The following is a 21,370-nucleotide window of genomic DNA, read 5'->3' as shown; positions in this document are numbered from 1 at the left end:
GATAAAACATCTTGGAAGGCGTTTGTGTACTGAAGCACTATTGCAAAGGCGAATGCACTCCACTTCCCTTATCCTTAGTGACATAGTAAGGAATGCACAGAATGAGAGCATGGTAGATATAACTTTTCCAAAATCCCCAACATAAGAGCTGCTGACAAGAAAAAGGCCTACTTGTTCTAGCCCCTTGACCGCATCTCATCATTTGCCCCCTTTGTGAGAAGATTCACCAACTACCCTTATCCTTCCTTTATAACCTCTTGTAAATTTCTTTGACTCATCATTACTCTACTCCAACAACCAACCATGCCATATGAGGAGTGAGTCCCACCCTTTTTTCCATCTTGATATAGAAGATTTCACCCCTATGTTTTTCATGTAAACATAGGAATTGACCAACTTGTAAACATGAGATTCCCACCCCTTTTTGACATTTGGTAAACTTGACATGAAAAGCCACATCTAAGTTATGACAAGATGGAAGATTCAGTAGAACCTTGAAGGTCTACACGACCTATAGAATTGGGAGATATTTCTGATGACATAAAATGGATGTTATAAGCTTTGGGAAGACAACTAATTTGATAGAGTTTTCTTAACAATACATTGTCAAAATGACAAAGGTATAAAAGGTATGGAGATGTATAATCTTGATCACTTTTACAAATAATATAATTACTGTCTCTCATTTCACCTTTTTGTTCGTAACTTTTATGTCATGTCTCTCTTCCTCATATCTTTCTAGTCTTTCTTTCTCCTCGTCACTCATTCTTTCTCTTCTTTTCTCTCTCTCCTACACTCTCTTCTCTTTTATCCCTCACGAAGGTACCACAAGTAGAAAATTTGAAGACTTGAAATTTTTGGCTAAAGAAGATTCAAATAGGTCATTTATTGATTAGTTTATGAGGATTACACATCAATTACAGGTTGATTATAGGTTTATTCAGCGTCTATTAATAATGTACAAGTACTTGTAGGAGTAACAGGACACTTGGGCATTTACTTGGGAAGATACTTAGCCATTTTTAGGTGCTATAAGTTATTCCAAGTCATTTAAAAATTGAATATAAGGTATTACAGAGAAATAAGACATCAAGACCCATTTTTGGGGCATTATTCACTTGGTTATACATGCAACATAGTATTTTAGAGCTTATATGGAGCTTATGCAAGGTATTGTAGATGGTAATCAATATCTATAGGTACAATCCATGGTAGTATAGGGTTTGGATACCTTAGTTTGGACCTATGGCTAGTAGAAAGACCAAAATAGTAGATTTATAGAGGGTGCTAAACTACTCTAAATAGCAAAAAAAGAATATTCACATAACATTATGATTCAATTTTGAAGTATAAAGTGTTATGGATCATCCTAAAAAATTATATTTTTTAATTTCATTGTCAAGTGCTTTAATAAATAAGTGTGCTTAAATAAATATTGACACCACATCTTTAGTGATAAGGCATGTGGCCATAAAAATTTGTAATTCTTCTAGGCATTGGGGTTCACGTCATCGGTTGGTGCTACCCAATGCCATCGCCGCCTGCTCTACACATCAATTGAAGCATTCACAATTGTTAGAAAATAATAAGATAAAATCCAATAAAAGTGAATACCTAGCAGTCTTCAGCTACAAATAATAAAATAGGTTGGAACTCTGTCCTAACCTTAATTTAATTCGAGTGCGCACTCTAAACTTATAAATGTCCATTAATTTGATATGTATTTTATGGAATCACCCACGTGCACATTAAATTAATTTGACACGTGAAAAGGATAGGCGTTGTCGAAGGGTTTATGAAAGCAAAGTCGCGTCTTCAGAAGACCTTGATATATGTCAAGAGGGAAGATCAATCAAATGAATAATCCAATGTCAGAGATTAAACTCATCATCAAACTGTTTCTAGCATTCAACTCTGAGTCATATATTTTTAATAGCCATACAACAATTCCAGAACTCAATCAATAAATTCTGCTTAGGCTTTAGCATGTCATACAGGTAGATAAGTGATATTTGTGTAAGGAAAGGCTTTCCAAGGGAGCTTGCAACACTTGTATTTGTCTGAAGTATATTCAGTATCGGAGGGAAAGGCAGGTTAAAGTACCCTATTTTGCAATTTTTCCTTTCAGACAGAATTCAGTTTCTATTGGCATGATTCAAGCTTATGCTCCAAAGTTGTAGACCAAGTCTTCTTTTGCTTGCTTTAATTGAAGTTAAAGATCTTTATTCATCTCTTGAGCAGCCATGGACTTCCAGATGTATACTTGGGTGAACATGTATGTTCAGGCAAGACATGCAAGGTCAGAATTGCATTTGACTGTGAATTCAGTTTATGTTCCACGATAATAAGAAGGGGAAAGAGAATGGATACAAGGCATAGCTGTTATTAAGAAAACTTCCCACGAGATTATTATTTCGCAAGTCCAGTTTGAGGAGGTTTTGGAGATTCACAAAAGATGAGGGGATGATTCCCTGCAAATTATTGTCATGTAGATTCCTGAAAGGTGAGAAGGATCGAAGCTTGCACGCGAGCTATGGTGGGAGAGCAAGAGCAAGAAAAGAGAAAGACAAGAAATGGGAACTCCAACAGTCACAATGTGTGACCGGGCCTTCCTTTATTCAAACTGTCAATAAAAGAATAAAGAATAAAGTGACGTAACGGGCACCCGCCACCTGCAGTGTGCAGTGGCGGGTATTGTCAGTGTAGTAATACACGGGGCGGCACGGCGGAGGTGCCTTTACCCCCAACAACCCCTGCTATCAGCATATCGTCAACATAGAGTACCAAGATAAGCAAACTGCCATCACGAGCTTTCTTCGTGTAAAGACACGGATCCATAGCACTCCTGCTGTAGCCCTGTGACTGCATAAAGGCATCAAACTTATGATACCATTCCCTAGGTGCTTGCTTCAAGCCATACAAGCTCTTCTTCAACTTGCACACTAGGTGCTCCCTGCCAGGTTCTGCAAAGCCCTTAGGTTGATCCATATAGATCTCATAATGCAAGTCCCCATGTAGAAAACATCCCATGACTCATTCAGAGTCCCAAGCAAGAAAAGAGGAGTTACTTCCTCTCCAAAGGTGATATCCTGCGAAGTCAGGTTCTTCAGTATAGCATGGAACTGGCTCAAGTGAGCAGACATAGTCGCATTATCCTTCATGCGCAGATCCATAAGCTGCTTCAACCAGTACATCTGACTCGCCGGACTTTTCTTATCATAAAGATTCTTGATCTTATTCCATAGATCCCATGCACTCTGTGCTTCCTCAAATACATTATAATGTACCTATTCAGTGAGAGACAATACAATCGTGGACTTGCATAGCTCATCAAGTTCAAGCCAGTTGTCATTGTCCATAGTTTCAGGCTGCTCCCCACTCAACCAAAGTGGCTTAATCTGAGATTTCTGCACCAAGACCTGCCAAATTTGACTCTTCCAATAAGAGTAGTTGGTACCATCCAACTTTGTAATGTTAAAGATGGCACTATCATGCGAAGATGACGCCATTATGCAGGCTGAAAATGCCCAAACAGTCCAAAACTGCTTGCTGTTTTACTGCAGAAACTGCCCAAAAATGACCAAAACGGGGTCCAAAGGGCGAGTAAAGTGTGCCAAAAGTTGCTGCCCACTTATTACTAGGTGCGGTACACCAAATCAAGATATTTCAGCATGAAAAGTACACCTCAGTCCACCAATAACTGCTTGCTGTAATAAATTGCAGGTATGCAGTCTAGAGAGCAAATTGTCCCAAAATAGGATCCAATGTCAAGCAAACAATGCTAGGTCCAAAGCCGGCATGAAACGGACATAAGCAAGGCCAATGACAGTGAAAAGAACATGAGCTCAACACCGAAGCATGTCAAAATAACATCTGCTAGTGAAAGGCACACCCCCAGACACTCTAGGCAAAGTGTTCCTGTAACTGCCAAAACCTGACACAAATAGGTGTCTGCTCAAAGAGAAAGATCCAAATATGAGACTCAGCTCATAAGCATCCTGTGAACCAAGAGTACATCAATGCATATCCATAAAGATCGGAGTATGATCCCAAAGTCTCAATGCGTATGTAGCTGCTCAAGACATAAACTGCTCCAAATACATGTAAGTGCTCCAATAGCATGCAACTGTCAAAGGTCAAGCAAGCATGTAAAATGCTCCCACTGGCACAAAAGGCGTACAAAGCGAGCTTAGAAGCTCAAACAACCCAAGAGAAAGAACTAGTGATAAGTGACCCTATCAATGCATCAAGCGCATCCAAGAGAGCATGACATACATGAAGCACCGGTCGTATTAACCATGAAGCAATACATAAGCCCAAATAAGCTCTCGGTCAACTCAATGACATCCAAATAGCAACCAAGATCAGTGATCAAGTAAGCCGGGAATGCTCAAATACATCCAAATCCAAGCTCCAAATGTCGGTATGGCATACACGAACCAAATAGCATATGTCACGAACCAAAGCATGTAATGCAAAAGCCTAACTGTCAAGCAGAGACATGAGGCATAGGGGGTCCACGAGCATGCCAAATCGGTCCAAATGCCAGTGAAGATGGAGCTAATGTGAAGCTCAAAAGCATCCCATAATCTCATACATATGCTCCAAGCCATCCCCAAATGTCAGAGACATCATGCCAAAGCTCAAAGCATACATCCGATATCGGTAGGTAAGTGCCAAAGCATGTAAAGTACCTTCAGCCCACTGTTATTCCAGCATGTATTTACTATTCTAAACAGTAGATTTCAGCCCCGAATTCAAGCCAAAATCATGGTCAAACCAAATGGATACATCCCCAATACATCCAGGTAGGAAGTAGACCGCATACGAGCATCAAATAAGGTAACCGGAGTAGAGTATAAGCATCAAATGCCAATGCCAAGTGTGGCTGCCCTGTTTCCAGCACTGTATAACAGTAAATAACAGTCCCAAATCAGCCAATATTTCAAGCCAAAATCATGGCGTAATCATGTGCATACATTCCCAAGGCACTAGGCATCATGTAGACCGCATACGGGCATCAAATAGCACAACCGGAATGGAGTATAAGCAACAAATGCTAATGCCAATAGTGCTGCCCTGTTTTCAGCCTGTTATGACAGTTTATGACAGTCCCAAATCTGAACAAATCAGCCCCGAATGATCAAGACCAATGCCCAAAGCTTGAATGACATCAAACATGAAGTCTATAGCCCTCTTGATCAAGGTAGAGAGCAAGAAGCAATGGCCAAGTGTGGAGCTGAAGTAGATGAGTGCTCACAGCCTGGAAAAAAATGATGCAATCTGCCCTGTTGGTGCTAAACTTGCTGCTACTCCACATGGGCGGAAAAGGGGGTAATGGGGGGCCTATCAAAGGCCTATGACAAGCCTCTTTGAGCCTTGATAGGTGTAAGGCACAATATCAGGGGAATAAGCTTCAAGGGTTTGAAGCCATGGCTGCCCTTGCTGTTTGCAACCTGTAGACTGAAATAAAACCCTGAAAGAATGATCAAATACCTCAGTATCAATGCCTTGAAGGTGCCTCAATAGGCTGGGAAGGTGCTCGGGAAGCCGGGGAGTGACGGGAGCTCGGGGAGATCGGATATGGCTGCCGGGATGGAGATCCAATGCGTGAAGCGAGTCGATGCGAAGGTCGGGAAGCACCAAGTCGAGCTCGAGCAAGAGAATGCCAAGCTCTGATACCAGCTGAAAGGTGAGAAGGATCGAAGCTTGCACGTGAGATATGGCGGGAGAGCAAGAGCAAGAAAAGAGAGAGACAAGAAATGGGAACTCCAACAGTCACAATGTGTGACCGTCGAGCCTTCCTTTATTCAAACTATCACTAAAAGAATAAAGAATAAAGTGACGTGACGGGCGCCCGCCACCTGCAGTGTGCAGTGGCGGGTATTGTCAGTGTAGTAATACACGGGGCGGCACGGAGGAGGCGCCTTTACCCCCAACAATCCCATGATCTGAAATTCACTCTACAGACGTTGATATTTGCTCTGTAACAACTTGACCACAACTTTTTGTCCAGTGCTTCTGTAATATACACTTCCAGAGCAGCCTCCTGTGATGAGTAGCAGAAAAGAAGAGCTGGTCAAATAGCACGGAACTTCAGAGTTGCAAAACCCATAGATTTTGCTATGCTTCTCCCGATTGACTGTTGATGGTTTAGATATGCTAGTCCAATGATAATCCAAGCCAAAGCTAACCATGCGTAGCATAACGAAATCGAAATTGATGTGCCAACGTAAGACTCAAGGTAGCCAAAAGGACTTCCCCAAAATCCCAGTTCGTAGAGCCCTCTGAATCATTCCGCCAACGCAGCTTTTCCCTCATCCAATATGGCATTCCCTTGGAATTATCAGGTCGCACAACAAAGCCTCCCATCGTTGCAACCATCGAATGTTCGTCCTCCATTGATTGATCCCAGAGAAGAAAAAACAGCAATGTTCCCACATGAACTCCATCGGCTATTTTCCCTTCGTCCTCCCATCTTTGTCTTCATCTTCATCCTTTGTTACCTCTTTGTCATCATCCTCTGCTCGTCTCGTCCCCATTGCCTTCTTTCCTTTAGGCTTCGCACGGCCCCATTCTCTATTGCCTATGGTACCATATGTTTTTAAGAAAAGACCAAACATAACAGCATCTGCAGACACTCCTTCAGCCTGCACTTGTGTGAGATAGTTCAGAGCTTCTTCAGCAAGCCCCTGCTCAGTATATCCGGCAATTAATGCAGTCCATGAGATTACATTGCGAATTGGCATCCCATCAAACACTTGGACTGCTTCTGCAAGAGAGTAGCATTTCCCATACATGTCCACCATTGTACTCCCCATGTATAGCTCTTTCTCAAGTCCTCTCCTAGTTATCTCACAATGTATGCTATGCCCTGTTTCTAAATCTCCTTCTGTGCCACAAGCTTTTAAGCAGAGAATGAATGTGTTGGTATCCACAAACACACCTTCCAGCTGTATCTGCTTGCAGCAAATCAAGACTTCCTCACTAAGCTCGTGTTCAGCATGTGCTGCAACCAAAGCCTTCCATGAAACTGCATCTCGAAGCGGCTGCTTATCAAACACCCTGTGAGCCTCTGCAAGGGGACCACATTTGCTATACATATTTATCAGAGAATTTTCCACAATCAATTCTCTTTCAAATCCCATTTTTGATATCTCACAATGTAAAGATTGGCCTGAGTGCAAGGCTCCTATGCTACCACAAGCTTTCAAGGTGCATAGAAAAGCTCTAGTTGGAATCACACCCTCCTGTTGCATGTCCTTAAAGAGATCCAAGGTAGTGAGACTGAACCCATTTTGAATATATCCTCACATTGAAGCATTCCATGACACTTTATTTCTTTCCAGCAAGCCCTTGAAGACTTTATGCGCTTCGTTTAAACTTCCACATTTGACATACATGTCAACCAGAGCATTATTGATTAATTCCTCTTGCTCCAAACCCTCTTCCACGTAGAACAAAAGTATAAACACAACAACTAAATATGTACAAAGTATCAAATCCCACACACAACTTTTGGGTGGTTTTCACACCTCGAATGCGCAGCAATACGACATCCACCCCCTCTAATCCTGTGCATCCTCCGGATGGGCCAACTACCCATGATCGTTATCATGAAGATCCACAAATAGATTTATCTCTTCATTATGCATTTCCGGTATATCAACAAGATTATCTGTCATATCATCTGTCTCTTCCATTGGAGTTTCTTCTCGTTGCTCTTCTCTTACAAATTCTTCCAATGCATAATCTTCATCATCTCTTTTCTTGAAAATCTTGATTCTTTTTCCAGCAATAGGCACTCTAAGCACCGTCCCATCCAATTCTGTCAGCTCATATGTTGCATTATCAAAGACATGTCTAACTATGTATAGACCAAACCGTCTTTTCACCATCTTCCAAAGTGCAGTATGCTGATTTTCAAGGCTGCTATCAAAGACTAATACCCAATCTCCCTCTTCTATTGATCTAGGCCGCAAGCGATGCCTGTTGTCAAACCTGTCCTTATTTCTTAGTCTAGCAACCTTCAACCTGTCAATAGCTAGCTGAATATCCTCTGGTCTTCTCTCCAACTGCTGAATCCGAAGAGCTAAGAGCTCCTCTCTCGTCAAATCCTCCTACCAAGGTAAAACTGACCAAGTCAAAGCACAAATCTCAATCGGCATAACCAGTTTCTGACCATACATCAACTTTGCGGGCATATATCCTATGGTAACACTGTGAGTCGTATGATTAGCCCACAAAGCAAATGGTAGAAGTCTCGGCCATTCTCCAATCCGTCCTCTACATGCTTTAGCTAATGCTTTCACTATCGGCGGTGGATGCCCTCTTTCACTCTTTCCATTTCCCTCTGGATTGTATGTTGTGGTTAGAGTCAACTTGATTCCTAGCTGAGAGAAAAACTCCCTAGCTTCATCTGCATCAAATTCACCGTGATCCGCAGTGATCTTACCCACACAACCATACCTCTAGAAAATTTCTTCCAATAAGAACTTACACACTGCACTAGTGGTCTTTGTTCTCAAAGATCTGCCCTCAACATGATTGGTAAGATCCTCTCTAGCCAAAACAATATACCTCATCTGCCATAGACCCATAGGCATAGTAACCAAGTCAACTACCCACTTGTAATGAATGCATAGCGGATAGGTCGGATGAAGCTCATCTCGATGACGCACTACCAAATACATCTAATAGTCCCTGCAAGTCTCTACAAAATGAGAAACATCTCTATACATGCCTTTCCACCAATATTTCTCCTTGATTTTCTCATAAGTAGCCCACACTCCTCTATGACCAGCCCAAGGACTCTCATGAAACTCCCTCATCACCTGTAACTGTGTCTCTCTATCGCAGACAACCCGCAAAGGTAATCCACCTCTTTTCTTCGGATGCTTCCAAAGAAATCCGTCCTTGAGAAAATAACCATAGGCTTTCCTTCTGATCTTCTTGAACTCCATCTTTCCATTCATCTCTTTTGCTTAGTGTACTAAGGTACTTGCCAATCTGCAACCAATCTCCAACATAAAGTTATTCTATGAAAGCCACAATATCATAGACATGACAAACATGATCAACCATAGTGGCTGAAATTTCTGCATCATCCTCTTCTACAAATAGCATCTCCTCATCATCTCCTCATCATCATATCTGGCTCTAGACAACATATCTGCCACTGGATTATCCTTCCCTGCTATGTGTTTAAATTCCGGATTTAATGACTTGATGTATGCAATCCATCTCAGCATAGCTATATCCGAAGTAGAGCAACTCGTAATCATACCAATCAATGGCAAGCAATCTGTCTCTACCACAACTGAAGCTTCAATAAAGTACTCCTTGTCACATTTGAGAGCCGTAACAATCCCTAATAACTCCCTCTTGATTTGTGGATATCTCCTCTGTCTCTCGCTTAGGACTTTCGCCCCAAACCGAATAGCATACCTGTTTCCATCTGCATCATCTTGACCCACAGCCCAAACCAATTGGACTAGTGTCAACTGTCAATACAATAGGCCTTCCGCAATTATAATCCGCTTTCCTGAGAGTAGGAGCATTCTGCAATAACTTCTTCAATTTCCGCATGGCTCTAGTGTGGCTCTCATCCCAATAGAATTTCTGCCCCTTTCGAAGCAGCTGATATAAACAATCGGCTATGTGTGCAAAATGAGGTATCCAAATCATATAAAACACACCAGCTCCAATGAATCTCCGTACCTCTGAAGTGGTAGAACAATACTCCGCAATCTTGCCTATAGCATCCACCTTATCAGGTGAGGGTTTCCTGCCATAATACCCACACATATGTCCAACAATGACAACCTCATTCACTCCAAAAACAGATTTTTGCCCTGAAATTGCCAAGTTCACTTCTTCTAACCTGGCCAAAATCTTCTCACATGCTGAAATATGATCAGCCACAAAGGATCTGCATCCCTGCTCATTTAGACTCTCATTCTTCTCTTCTTCTGCACACTTCTTAATGGGCACATCATCCAAGAAAGGCATAGTAAGCTGAGGTATATAATCACGAAGAACCTTATGCATGGCATTCATCATATGCGCAACAAAATTAGTGGCACCTTGAGGCAAGGTACACATCCTGACAAGCCCAATAGGAGTTCTCATGGTGGTTATGTCCCTGCTTTCCAAAGCCAGCTGAAACTGATCATATCCTGAATTCAAATCAGCTAAAGAATAGATGGCACGTCCAGCAAATGCTTCTGCAAACTCATCCACAACTGGACCTATACCAACATCCCTGATAGTAACTCTGTTTACTGGATGCATGTCCTGTATAAATCGGAGAGTACCATTCTTCATTGGAACTGTAAGCCACTTGTTTGAGTATGGTGCAAATGAAGGCTCAAGAATTCCCATCCTCATTTTCTCATTCAACAAATCAATTAGCTTTGGCAGGTGTGCTTTAGGCACTGGAATAGGTCGGAGATTCCATGGAATATGAGGAATAGTAAAAATCACCATAGGAGCAACAATATCAGGATTCATATATCCAATCTCATGTGGGAAAAAAGCAAATCCCCTTCCATGTCGCTCAAGCATCTCCTGAAAGTATTGCTTCTCTGTAGGTAGCAAGAAATCACCATTTCCAATTTTCAATTCAGCAAGAGTCTCTGCTGAAAATTTATGACCAATATGCTCCGGATTCCTCAAAATTGGCTGTTTGGCAGCCCTCTCTATTTGCTGATCACTGTCAGGTGGAAGCGGTACAGCTACCGGCTTCACCTTCTTATCCACAGTTTTGTATTTTGTGTCAACCCTGGCTTCATTATACTCTTTTGCATTACTCAAATCTTGCTGTAAATCAGCAATTCTGCACTCCAATGGCTGAATATCCTCAGCCCTCTGCTCTATGGACTGCATAGAAACTGCCCTAAACTCTGGATGCTGAAATATTTCAGCAGTAAACTCTGTTGGCTGAAAGTTTTCAGCCCTCTATGTCTCTGTAAGCTGATCATAATCAACCGAAAACTCTATTTGCTGAATTTCTTCAGCACTCAACACTTTTTGCTGAATCATCTCAGCCTTTGACTCAATCTGTGACACAAAATCTGCAATTTCATGAAACATGTCCAGGGATTGCACTAATACATTACTGTGACAACTCTACATATCAGTTTTCAGCATATCTTCCATCTCTTCCATCGTATCTGCACAAATCATCTTGTCATACATCCCATCTATATGCTCATCATCCTCTAAAATTTTTGCATTTTTCAAATTTCTCTCCTTCCTGCATATGTACTACCTAGTAGCTCTAGGCAACCTAGAAATCTTCTGATAGCTCATCGAACTATTTGATGAAATCCCAACAAAACTGGAGGAGAAAACAATGCTGCCAGGAGGCAAGAACTCCAATCTCCTCTGCTCTGTACCACCGTTGTCTCGCGAAACAACAGTACCTAATGAAAACCCGAATCCCTTATAGTGGGCAAAGGTGCATCTCTGAGAGTATCCCTGTTTCTAACATGGTTCACACACACAGTCATAAACTGTACTGCCCTCATCCCATCTTTACTGCGAATTCGTGCATAAGCAGATCCATCATCCATTACCTTTGTTTTCATGCGCATCTCTGTGATGAATGGCTGTCCAAGAATTATGGGATAAGAGCATCAATCCTGCACAAAGAAATGGAAATCCTCCTCTACATCTCCAATAGAAACCCTGACACTGGGACATGCAGCATACAAATCACCTACAGTGTTATTGGCGGCTCTCATACGCCACCCATGCTCTACATCCATAGGCCATCTGTTACTCTCATAAACTCCACGAACTATGAGATTAATCTCTGAACCATGATCCACCAAAGCAACATAAGGCACCTGTTTCTCTCCAATTTTTACCATCGTCTCTGTAGTTGTCCTAGCCCAATGACTCCGTGAAAAGTGACTGCGCGGTATCAAGACAGGCTCATCAGTTTCAACATAATGCATAGGCTGAACCCTCTTCTCTACCTGTGGAAAAACAAAAGTATTCTCAACCATAACCTCATCCTCATCCTCATCCAACTCTCCAATCAAAACTCCCTATGTATCAGTAGTAGGCAATGCATGTCTTTTCCTCTTCAGGACCTCCTGAAACTGATCTTGAAACTCTCTTTTCGAGATGCCCAAAACCTCAAAAATAGTGAAAGTCACCTCACTGCCATGTATCTTGTCATTAAAGATTTTCTTCATGTCCGTAGATGTCTCAATATCGGACATCAATCTAAACCCTGGATGCTTTCTCTCTCTAGGCTCTTGCCTCTTTTCTCTCCTTTGAGCATCTTCCATCTGTCGTTCTGGCCTTGGTCTCAAAGATGGTCCTGCAGTAGGTGGAGTAACAAACTCACCCCCTCTAGTCTTTTTAGCTGCACTCGGATTTTCTTCATCCCTCTTACGCTTCTCCTCAACAAGTACATCTGCTCCCTGAGACTTAGCCAAATAAGCATAAATAGAGTACCTGTCAATAGGCGAATCCCAACCTGTCTCAGATCTGATGCTAGAGCCTGCACTAGTCAAAACGGTTTGCTGAATTTTTCCCTTGTTTGCAGTCTCCATAGCATAATTCCATAGTGCTGATTGATTCTCTGATCCCTTCTCAATGTGGACTCCATATGCAGAAGCATCTCCTCTAGTTGTCACATAAGAAGTATGCACAGCCATGTCATCCACGAACTTCTTCATTCTGCCTTTACCAAAGTTGGTAGCAAGCGGAGCTCCTGTTTTAGTCAACCAAATCTTACCATCTTGTCCCCAAAATACCAAATTCTTCCTCCTTGCATCTTGAAAAGATTCACAATCCCTGCAATGCTGATGGTCCGTACTATCACACCACATACATCTCCGATCTCTCCTAGGTGCACTAGGAGCACTCCTAGGTGCACTAGGAGCACTCCTGGGTGCACTAGGAGCACTAGAAGAAGTAGTAGGCGCAGTCGAAGCAAACTGCTCTTTCAACTTTCCCACCAACTCCGCTTTAACTGACTCCAGTGTTAAATCCATTATGCCTTTGATTATGTCATCAAGAGAGGTAGGCCCCGATGGAGCGGATGGTTTTAGAGCAGAAGGTGCAGGCATCGGTCGTGGAATAGGAGGAGTAGAAACAGTAGGGACTAGCATAGGCCAAGAAACTGGGTGAGGAGGAGAAGAAATAACACGGATAGAAGCAGGCATAGGAGCAGATGATGGTGTCGGTGTCATGGAACCATTCTGTAGGCGGGTCTTCCATATCCTCCTCTTGGTCAAAGTTGAGACTGCATCCTGGGCATCCTGCCAATCTGTTTTAAGACCCATAGGCTTCGTGCGATCCTCAAGAAGCTCTCCCAATTCTTCCTGAAGAGCAAGATCTGTAGCTTGCAAGAAAAACTCAACTTTTTCAACATCCAATGCTCTTCGTTCAATGGCATCAAGCTGACTATACCTCTCTTCAAATTCCCGAATCAACTCTGAAGCAGCTAGACCTTTGTTTGGCATGTAGACCCACTCTCGGAATGACCGCCGTGTAGCCATCCCAAAGTCCTCAAGGAAATACTTTTCTTTCAGAGCCTTCTTAAAATCTTGCCAATGTGAATTTTGAATAAAAAGATCAGTCACTTTTGCCCTCAAGGCGGGTGTGACAAGACGAAGGAAGTACTTACTCATAAGTCCAGCTGGAACTCCAAAAAACCCCATCTTAATCTCATATGTCTTCAAATATGCTGAAACATTACGGCCATCAAATAGCTTCTTCTCATTCTCAACTGCTTCAATCACCTTAGTCGCGCTATTTGCATTCTCCTGCTCCGAATATAGTTGCCTTTGCTGAGACAACTGTTGTTGATGCAATTGTTGTTGCTGCTGCATATACAATTGTGTCTGCTGATTTTGAAGCTCCATATACATAGACATATTCTGCAAAATCTGCTTTAGATCATCTGTTGAAGTACTTGACGCAGCAGTCATTGATGGAGCTAAAGTAGAGGACGCAGCTGGAATTGTAGAAGAAGCTGAAATGGATGCTGAAGTATCTCCCATCCTAAAATTTCTGCGATGCTTTCACGTCGGGTTCACCAAAGATATCGAAGGGTTTATGAAAGCAAAGTCGCGTCTTCAGAAGACCTTGATATATGTCAAGAGGGAAGATCAATCAAATGAATAATCCAATGTCAGAGATTAAACTCATCATCAAACTGTTTCTAGCATTCAACTCTGAGTCATATATTTTTAATAGCCATACAACAATTCCAGAACTCAATCAATAAATTCTGCTTAGGCTTCAGCATGTCATACAGGTAGATAAGTGATATTTGTGTAAGGAAAGGCTTTCCAAGGGAGCTTGCAACACTTGTATTTGTCTGAATTATATTCAGCACCGGAGGGAAAGGCAGGTTAAAGTACCCTGTTTTGCAATTTTTCCTTTTATACAGAATTCAGTTTCTGTTGGCATGATTCAAGCTTATGCTCCAAAGTTGTAGACCAAGTCTTCTTTTGCTTGCTTTAATTGAAGTTAAAGATCTTTATTCATCTCTTGAGCAGCCATGGACTTCCAGATGTATACTTGGGTGAACATGTATGTTCAGGCAAGACATGCAAGGTCAGAATTGCATTTGACTGTGAATTCAGTTTATGTTCCACGATAATAAGAAGGGGAAAGAGAATGGATACAAGGCATAGCCGTTATTAAGAAAACTTCCCACAAGATTATTATTTCACAAGTCCAGTTTGAGGAGGTTTGGGAGATTCACAAAAGATGAGGGGATGATTCCCTGCAAATTATTGTCATGTAGATCCCATGATCTGAAATTCACTCTACAGACGTTGATATTTGCTCTGTAACAACTTGACCACAACTGTTTGCCTAGTGCTTCCGTAATATACACTTCCAGAGCAGCCTCCTGTGATGAGTAGCAGAAAAGAAGAGCTGGTCAAATAGCACGGAACTTCAGAGTTGCAAAACCCACAGATTTTGCTATGCTTCTCCCGATTGACTGTTGATGGTTTAGATATGCTAGTCCAATGATAATCCAAGCCAAAGCTAACCATGCGTAGCGTAATGAAATCGAAATTGATGTGCCAACGTAAGACTCAAGGTAGCCAAAAGGACTTCCCCAAAATCCCAATTCGCAGAGCCCTCTGAATCATTCCGCCAACGCAGCTTTTCCCTCATCCAATATGGCATTCCCCTGGAGTATCAGGTCGCACAACAAAGCCTCCCCTCGTTGCAACCACCGAACGTTCGTCCTCCACTGATTGATCCCAGAGAAGAAAAAACAGCAACGTTCCCACATTAACTCCATCGGCTATTTTCCCTTTGTCCTCCCATCTTTGTCTTCATCTTCATCCTTTGTTACCTCTTTGTCATCATCCTTTGCTCATCTCGTCCCCTTTGCCTTCTTTCCTTTAGGCTTCGCACAGTTGTTCTTCTTTAGGTCCTTGTCTTCTGTTGCCACAAAGTTACCAGCTCTATCCTCCCTCCCTAAGATTGCTCCCTCTGCATAATCTCCGGTATGCTCGTATATTTGGCAACTTTTGAAAGCTAATTGAGGATTCCAGAAATGTAGAAATTCCCCTGCGCCCCCCAAATTTGCCATACAACACGCAGTTTTTTTTCTTTTTAATTTAAAATAGAAAAGCGGCCCCATTCTCTATTGCATGTGGTACCATATGTTTTCAAGAAAAGACCAAACATAACAGCATTTGCAGACACTCCTTTAGCGTGCACTTGTGTGAGACAATTCAGAGCTTCTTCAGCAAGCCCGTGCTCAGTATATCCGGCAATTAATGCAATCCATGACTACATTGCGAATTGGCAGCCCATCAAACACTTGGACTGCTTCTGCAAGAGAGTAGCATTTCCCATATATGTCCACCATTGTACTCCCCATGTATAGCTCTTTCTCAAGTCCTCTCCTAGTTATCTCACAATGTATGCTATGCCCTGTTTCTAAATCTCCTTCTGTGCCACAAGCTTTTAAGCAGAGAATGAATATGCTGGTACCCACAAACACACCTTCCAGTTGTATCCGCTTGAAGCAAATCAAGACTTCCTCACTAAGCCCGTGTTCAGCATGTGCTGCAACCAAATCCTTCCATGAAACTACATCTCGAAGCGGCTGCTTATCAAACACCCTGTGAGCCTCTGCAAGGGGACCACATTTGCTATACATATTTATCAGAGAATTTTCCACAATCAATTCTCTTTCAAATCCCATTTTTGATATCTCACAATGTAAAGATTGGCCTGAGTGCAAGGCTCCTATGCTACCACAAGCTTTCAAGGTGCATAGAAAAGCTGTAGTTGGAATCAAACCCTCCTGTTGCATGTCCTTAAAGAGATCCAAGGTAGTGAGACTGAACCCATTTTGAATATATCCTGACATTAAAGCATTCCATGACACTTTATTTCTTTCCAGCAAGCCCTTGAAGACTTTATGCGCTTCGTTTAAACTTCCACATTTGACATACATGTGAACCAGAGCATTATTGATTAATTCCTCTTGCTCCAAACCCTCTTCCACATAGAACAAAAGTATAAACACAACAACTAAATATGTACAAAGTATCAAATCCCACACATAACTTTTGGGTGGTTTTCACACCTCAAATGCGCAGCAATACGACAATGTCCCTGTCAACTTCTTAAACAAGGAATCCACCTTGTGTATGAGCCTCGGCAAACAAATATAATTTATGGAATCTATCGAAAAACCTCACTGAATCCACCATGGAGTTTTTCTCTTGGCATCATACCCCCATTCACTCTTGTCAAGGTTAGCATACAATTGATTCGCTTTCAACAATTTGATAGCCAAATATGGATGTTCACAATGCTCATTCTCATTTGAAAATGAATATATCATCAAAGAAAACAATCACATAATTTTGATACTTCAAAAATATACAACTCATCATACGACTGAATGTAGCTGGTGTATTGGTGAATCCAAAAGGCATTAAAAAAAATTCATAATGACCAAACTGAGTTCTAAATGCAATCTTGAAAATGTTAGGTGTATCCAATCGTACTTGATGATATCCAGATTTGAGATCTATCTTACTAAAAATAGTGGCCCCTTATAGTTTATCCATGAGGTTGTCTACCCTAGGGATTTTGTTCAGGGCGCGATGGTCAATGCACATCCTGTGAGTATAATTTTTCTTCTTAACTAACAAGACAATTACACCAAAATGAGAACTACTGGGCCTAATGAGTCCTCGATTTAACAGTTCCTCAACTTGTGTTTGGATTTCTTTCTGTTAAATCTAATTGTGTCTATAAGGTGCTTTATATGGTGGTCGAGAACTTGAGATTAAATCTATTTTATGGTCTTTAGGACATGTAGGTGTGACTAAGCAATGGAAATTTATCAAAGGTGTGCAATGTGATTTGGTTTTTGTTAAAATGATTTTTCATGGAATGTGTGGAATAATCTATGTTAGGGTTATATTTGTGATGCCAAGGCATTCCTAAAATAATACCACTAGCTTGCAAAGGCACAACCAAGAAATTTATGCGCTCAACATAATCACCAATTTTAATCTCTAAATCATGAACTTCTTGTGTACCATTGTATCTAGTGTCTAAGAATGCAACCTTTATGCAATAATGAGTTGGAATAGTAGGTAAATTCAATTCTTTTACCAACTTTTGCAGAAATAAAATCATGTGTGCTTCCATCATCATGCAAAATAATCTTTTCTTGACCATGCACAAAACATTTCATTGTTAGTAACGAATGATGATTTGGCATACCTGGTAAAGTATTTGAAGCATAACCGATATCATCATCATCTTCAGTGAATTCTGGCATATCTTCATGGTCCTCCTCATCAGTTTCTCCCATGTGATTGATTTGAACAACTTACTTCTTGGATTGACAGTTCACAGCTAAGTGTCCAGGTTGATGACACTTGTAGCAAATCATAGGTTTTTCTTTGGAGACATTATTAGTAATAGTTGGAAGTTTGGATATATTGGGATTTGACTGGAGAGAAGGCTGAGGGTTTGAATTAGTAGTTGATGGTAAAGTACGAGGTTGAGTCCAAGGCTCACAGAAAGAAAAAGGAGCAAATCGATTTTGATTGAATCTTCGGAAGTTAGAATTGAATTGCTTTGTACCAAAGTTACCATTAATAGAAAATTGTTGTGGTCACTTTTCTCATCCACAAATTTTATCCTTTGCATCATGCACCAAAGAAATCACATCCTCCAAAGTCTTGGGCTTGAACATATTCACTTTCGTATAGAAGTGACCAAGCAAACAGAACATACACTTGTGCTTATGGATCACCTCATGAACATCTTTAAGCATTTGAAGTTGAAGTAAGGCACTCCAGAAATGCTCAGTGTATTGTGGGATGGATTCATGATCTCTTTGTTGCAGGAGATCCCATTGTTTGATAGCTTTTTCATGGAATCGAGGTGGAGGAAAATTCTGTAAAAATTTCATTTGAAAGGCTTCCCAAGTAGAGGGACAATCAACACTCTTGCGGACAATAGTCCACCATAATGATGCTCTCTTTGTTAAATGGTTAGTGACGCATTTAAGTTTATATTTTTCAGCATATTGCTCTTCATGAAAATATTCGTCAAATTGACTAATGAAAGCAAGAACAATTTTTCCATCAAGTTTCCCATTCAAAATACAGAATTAGAAATTTCTTTTACTTATCTTGGCTTCTCTTCTAAGAGCTAATGCATTGAGTGTCATGTTAATCGTATATTGAATAACAGCTTCAGGTTGTGCTCTGTCGTGATCAACAGTGGATTATTGAAGTGTAGTCAGTTGTGCTTGCAAATTTTGACGTGCTCTTCGCTCTTCTTGAAGCTGCATCATGATTAAATCAATTTTTTCTCCATACTCAGCTCTAACAAATCACCTTCACCCATTAAATTATCCATGTGATGATTGGACATCCTAGGAAAATCTCAAACAACCTCACACACTCAAAATCTTGTTAGAAGGATGAATGTAGCTTAAATTTGGATTTACAAGACTTACTTTTTTTTAAATGACTTTTTTCTTTTACAATCTTTCTTTTCTCGAGTACGACAATTGATAATAATCTTCTTCAAAGTGAAAAAGTATTCTGCATAAACTACGTGTGATAGTCTACTTGTTGTGAATCAGCTTTGCCAAGTTGCAGGTGGGAATACAAGGTTGCTGGAGCTTCAAAACTGGTTCGAGAGTACCACAATGTGAACAACCGCTACATAGGAGATTGGTAATTGAATTTTAAGCTTTAGTTAAGCTTTGGAACTTTAAGCTTTAAAGAAAAAGCTTAACTAATTTGTATGATCAATGATAAGACGACGATATCTTCTTGACGACGACTTCAGCGACGAGTACATGCTGTGTTACTTGATTGAGAGATTAGAGCTTAAGCTCTTCAAGCTTAAGTATTAAGCTTAACAATCTCCATAATATTACCTGCTTTTTTGCTGAGAAAAAATGACCTGACAAAGGAGCTTCTTGAGTGGTCCTCTGCCTCTTGGGAGAAGTCCTTCACGATCAAAGGGTACAACAAGGGGTTCTTCACCTCTAGGAACACGCCTTAGTTAGTTCCTCGCAAGACAACCTATAGAGCCCATTCATTCTAGGGGCTTTTCCTACGCGTGAGATGGTAAACAATTGGAAGCTCTTGATCTAAGCTTCGCTCTGATACCACTTGTGTAGATATCGGACGTTGTATGCGCATGTAGTGAATGCTAGATTAAAGTTTCCAAGAACAAACAACTCTACAAAACATTCATAAAAGCAAACCGTATTTCATTCATAGAAAAGACTAACTTTCGGCTTGAAAGAGTTAGTATTTTGCAAAATAGTTAATTCATAGAATCTTCTATGACCTTGTTCATCTAATTTGTTAGTCTTATCTTTTTCTAGATACGATTTTTTTGGTACATTATCTAGAAAGGGCATACTCAAATGCACTATATATTCTTAGGAGCCCTTGCTCATAGCATTTAACAATGTATGGGAAACCAAATTCATTGTCCATATAGTAAAGTGCACATGTGCAATAATCCCTATAGTGTTTTCATGGTGCTAGTATCTCTACTTTCAATTGCTAATTGAAAGTGATCATACCCAAAATACAAGTTACCCAAGGAGTATACTGCTCATCCAATAGAAGCTTTTGCAAACTCATAAACCAAGGGATGTGCTCCCATATTCAGGATAGTCACCTTATTAATTGACCACATATCATATATAGTCCTCAAAGCCCTTTTTCTTAAAGGCATAATGAACCATCTATTTGAACAAGGAGTTAAGGAAGGCTCAAGAGTTACCATCTTTATCTTTTTATTTAGAAAATCAATGAAATTCATCAATTGGGCTTTTGACATTGGAATTGGCCATAAATTCTATATTACATGTGAAATAGTAAACATCACCATACAAATAACTATATCAAGATCTACATAGCCAATCTTATGCAACTGAAATGCAAAAGTCTTGCCATTCCTAGACAACATCTTCCTAAAGCATCACTTCTATGCAAAGCAAAATGAACTTACAACAATCGATTCTCAACTCTTTGAGAGATTTTGAGGTGAATGTGTGACCAATCTTTTTTAGATCCCTAAAATTTGGCTATTGAGAAGCCAATTAAATTGTCCCCTCACTGTCTAGAGACAATGGTACTGAAAGTCTTAAAAAGTACTAGCTCATCATGTGTACAATGGGGAGGAATCCTATCTTTTTAGCATGGAACATTTAGATGATTGGAAACAATTCTACCATCAAATATTTTTAGTTGACTTTCCATAGTCTGCAAATATTTAGTGACAATAGAGTTATGCTTGGAAATAGAACAAAAAAACTAGTCTTGTTGTTGTTGTTGCAAATAGAGAGTAAAATTCTACAACAATTGTGTTACATCATCTACGGAACCCGAAGCATCACCCATCCTACTAAAATCTTTTACAAGTGAACTGACACCCCAACATGGAAGGAACATTGAAGCCCAATGTTCACATGAGTTTGGTCATCTATAAAAAATCCAATTTCCCAAGTAAATATGTGAGAATCATCCTACACATGATTTAGATTTCCCCCATGTCCTTAACCCTCACTAGATTTTTATGCTAGAGAGTAGAATAACTATGTCTCCTTTACCAATAGTAAGATAAAATTTTCTCAAAAATAATAAAAGGTCTCGGTCATGCAACTTAGAGAAGTCTAATACTACACCAATTTTATGAATGACTATTTATGTCGAGATAAAAAATGGGCCCCACATTGGATCTAGGGCTCTAGTCAAGCCTCCTAAACTGACCCAAACAACCCCACGGCCTCACAGCCCCAGAAACGTATAGACACTATTAATTGATTCAACCAAAGAATGCATTTGTAGATACTATTTCTAATTCATGG

The 21,370-nt window shown here is 40.6% G+C and overlaps 2 protein-coding genes across 2 annotated transcripts; both read right to left on the bottom strand.

Moving 5' to 3' along the window:
• Positions 1-6,455: 6,455 nt before the first annotated feature.
• LOC148035406 (pentatricopeptide repeat-containing protein At4g18520, chloroplastic-like) lies at positions 6,456-7,148 on the bottom strand. The gene has a single exon (XM_087680823.1). The coding sequence runs from the start codon at positions 7,146-7,148 to the stop codon at positions 6,456-6,458; it is 693 nt and encodes a 230-aa protein (XP_087536949.1).
• An 8,603-nt stretch (positions 7,149-15,751) lies between these two features.
• On the bottom strand, positions 15,752-16,201 carry LOC148035405 (pentatricopeptide repeat-containing protein At4g18520, chloroplastic-like). Its single transcript, XM_087680822.1, has one exon. It carries the CDS (start codon positions 16,199-16,201, stop codon positions 15,752-15,754), a length of 450 nt encoding a protein of 149 aa, XP_087536948.1.
• Between the last annotated feature and the right edge of the window lie 5,169 nt (positions 16,202-21,370).

The sequence above is a fragment of the Lygodium microphyllum genome, chromosome 6 (assembly GCF_053477565.2).
Source record: "Lygodium microphyllum isolate KBCC chromosome 6, Lygodium_microphyllum_v1.1.10, whole genome shotgun sequence".
Lineage (NCBI taxonomy): Eukaryota > Viridiplantae > Streptophyta > Polypodiopsida > Schizaeales > Lygodiaceae > Lygodium > Lygodium microphyllum.
Note: the sequence above shows the minus strand (reverse complement) of the source record. Positions and strands in the feature narration are given on the sequence as shown.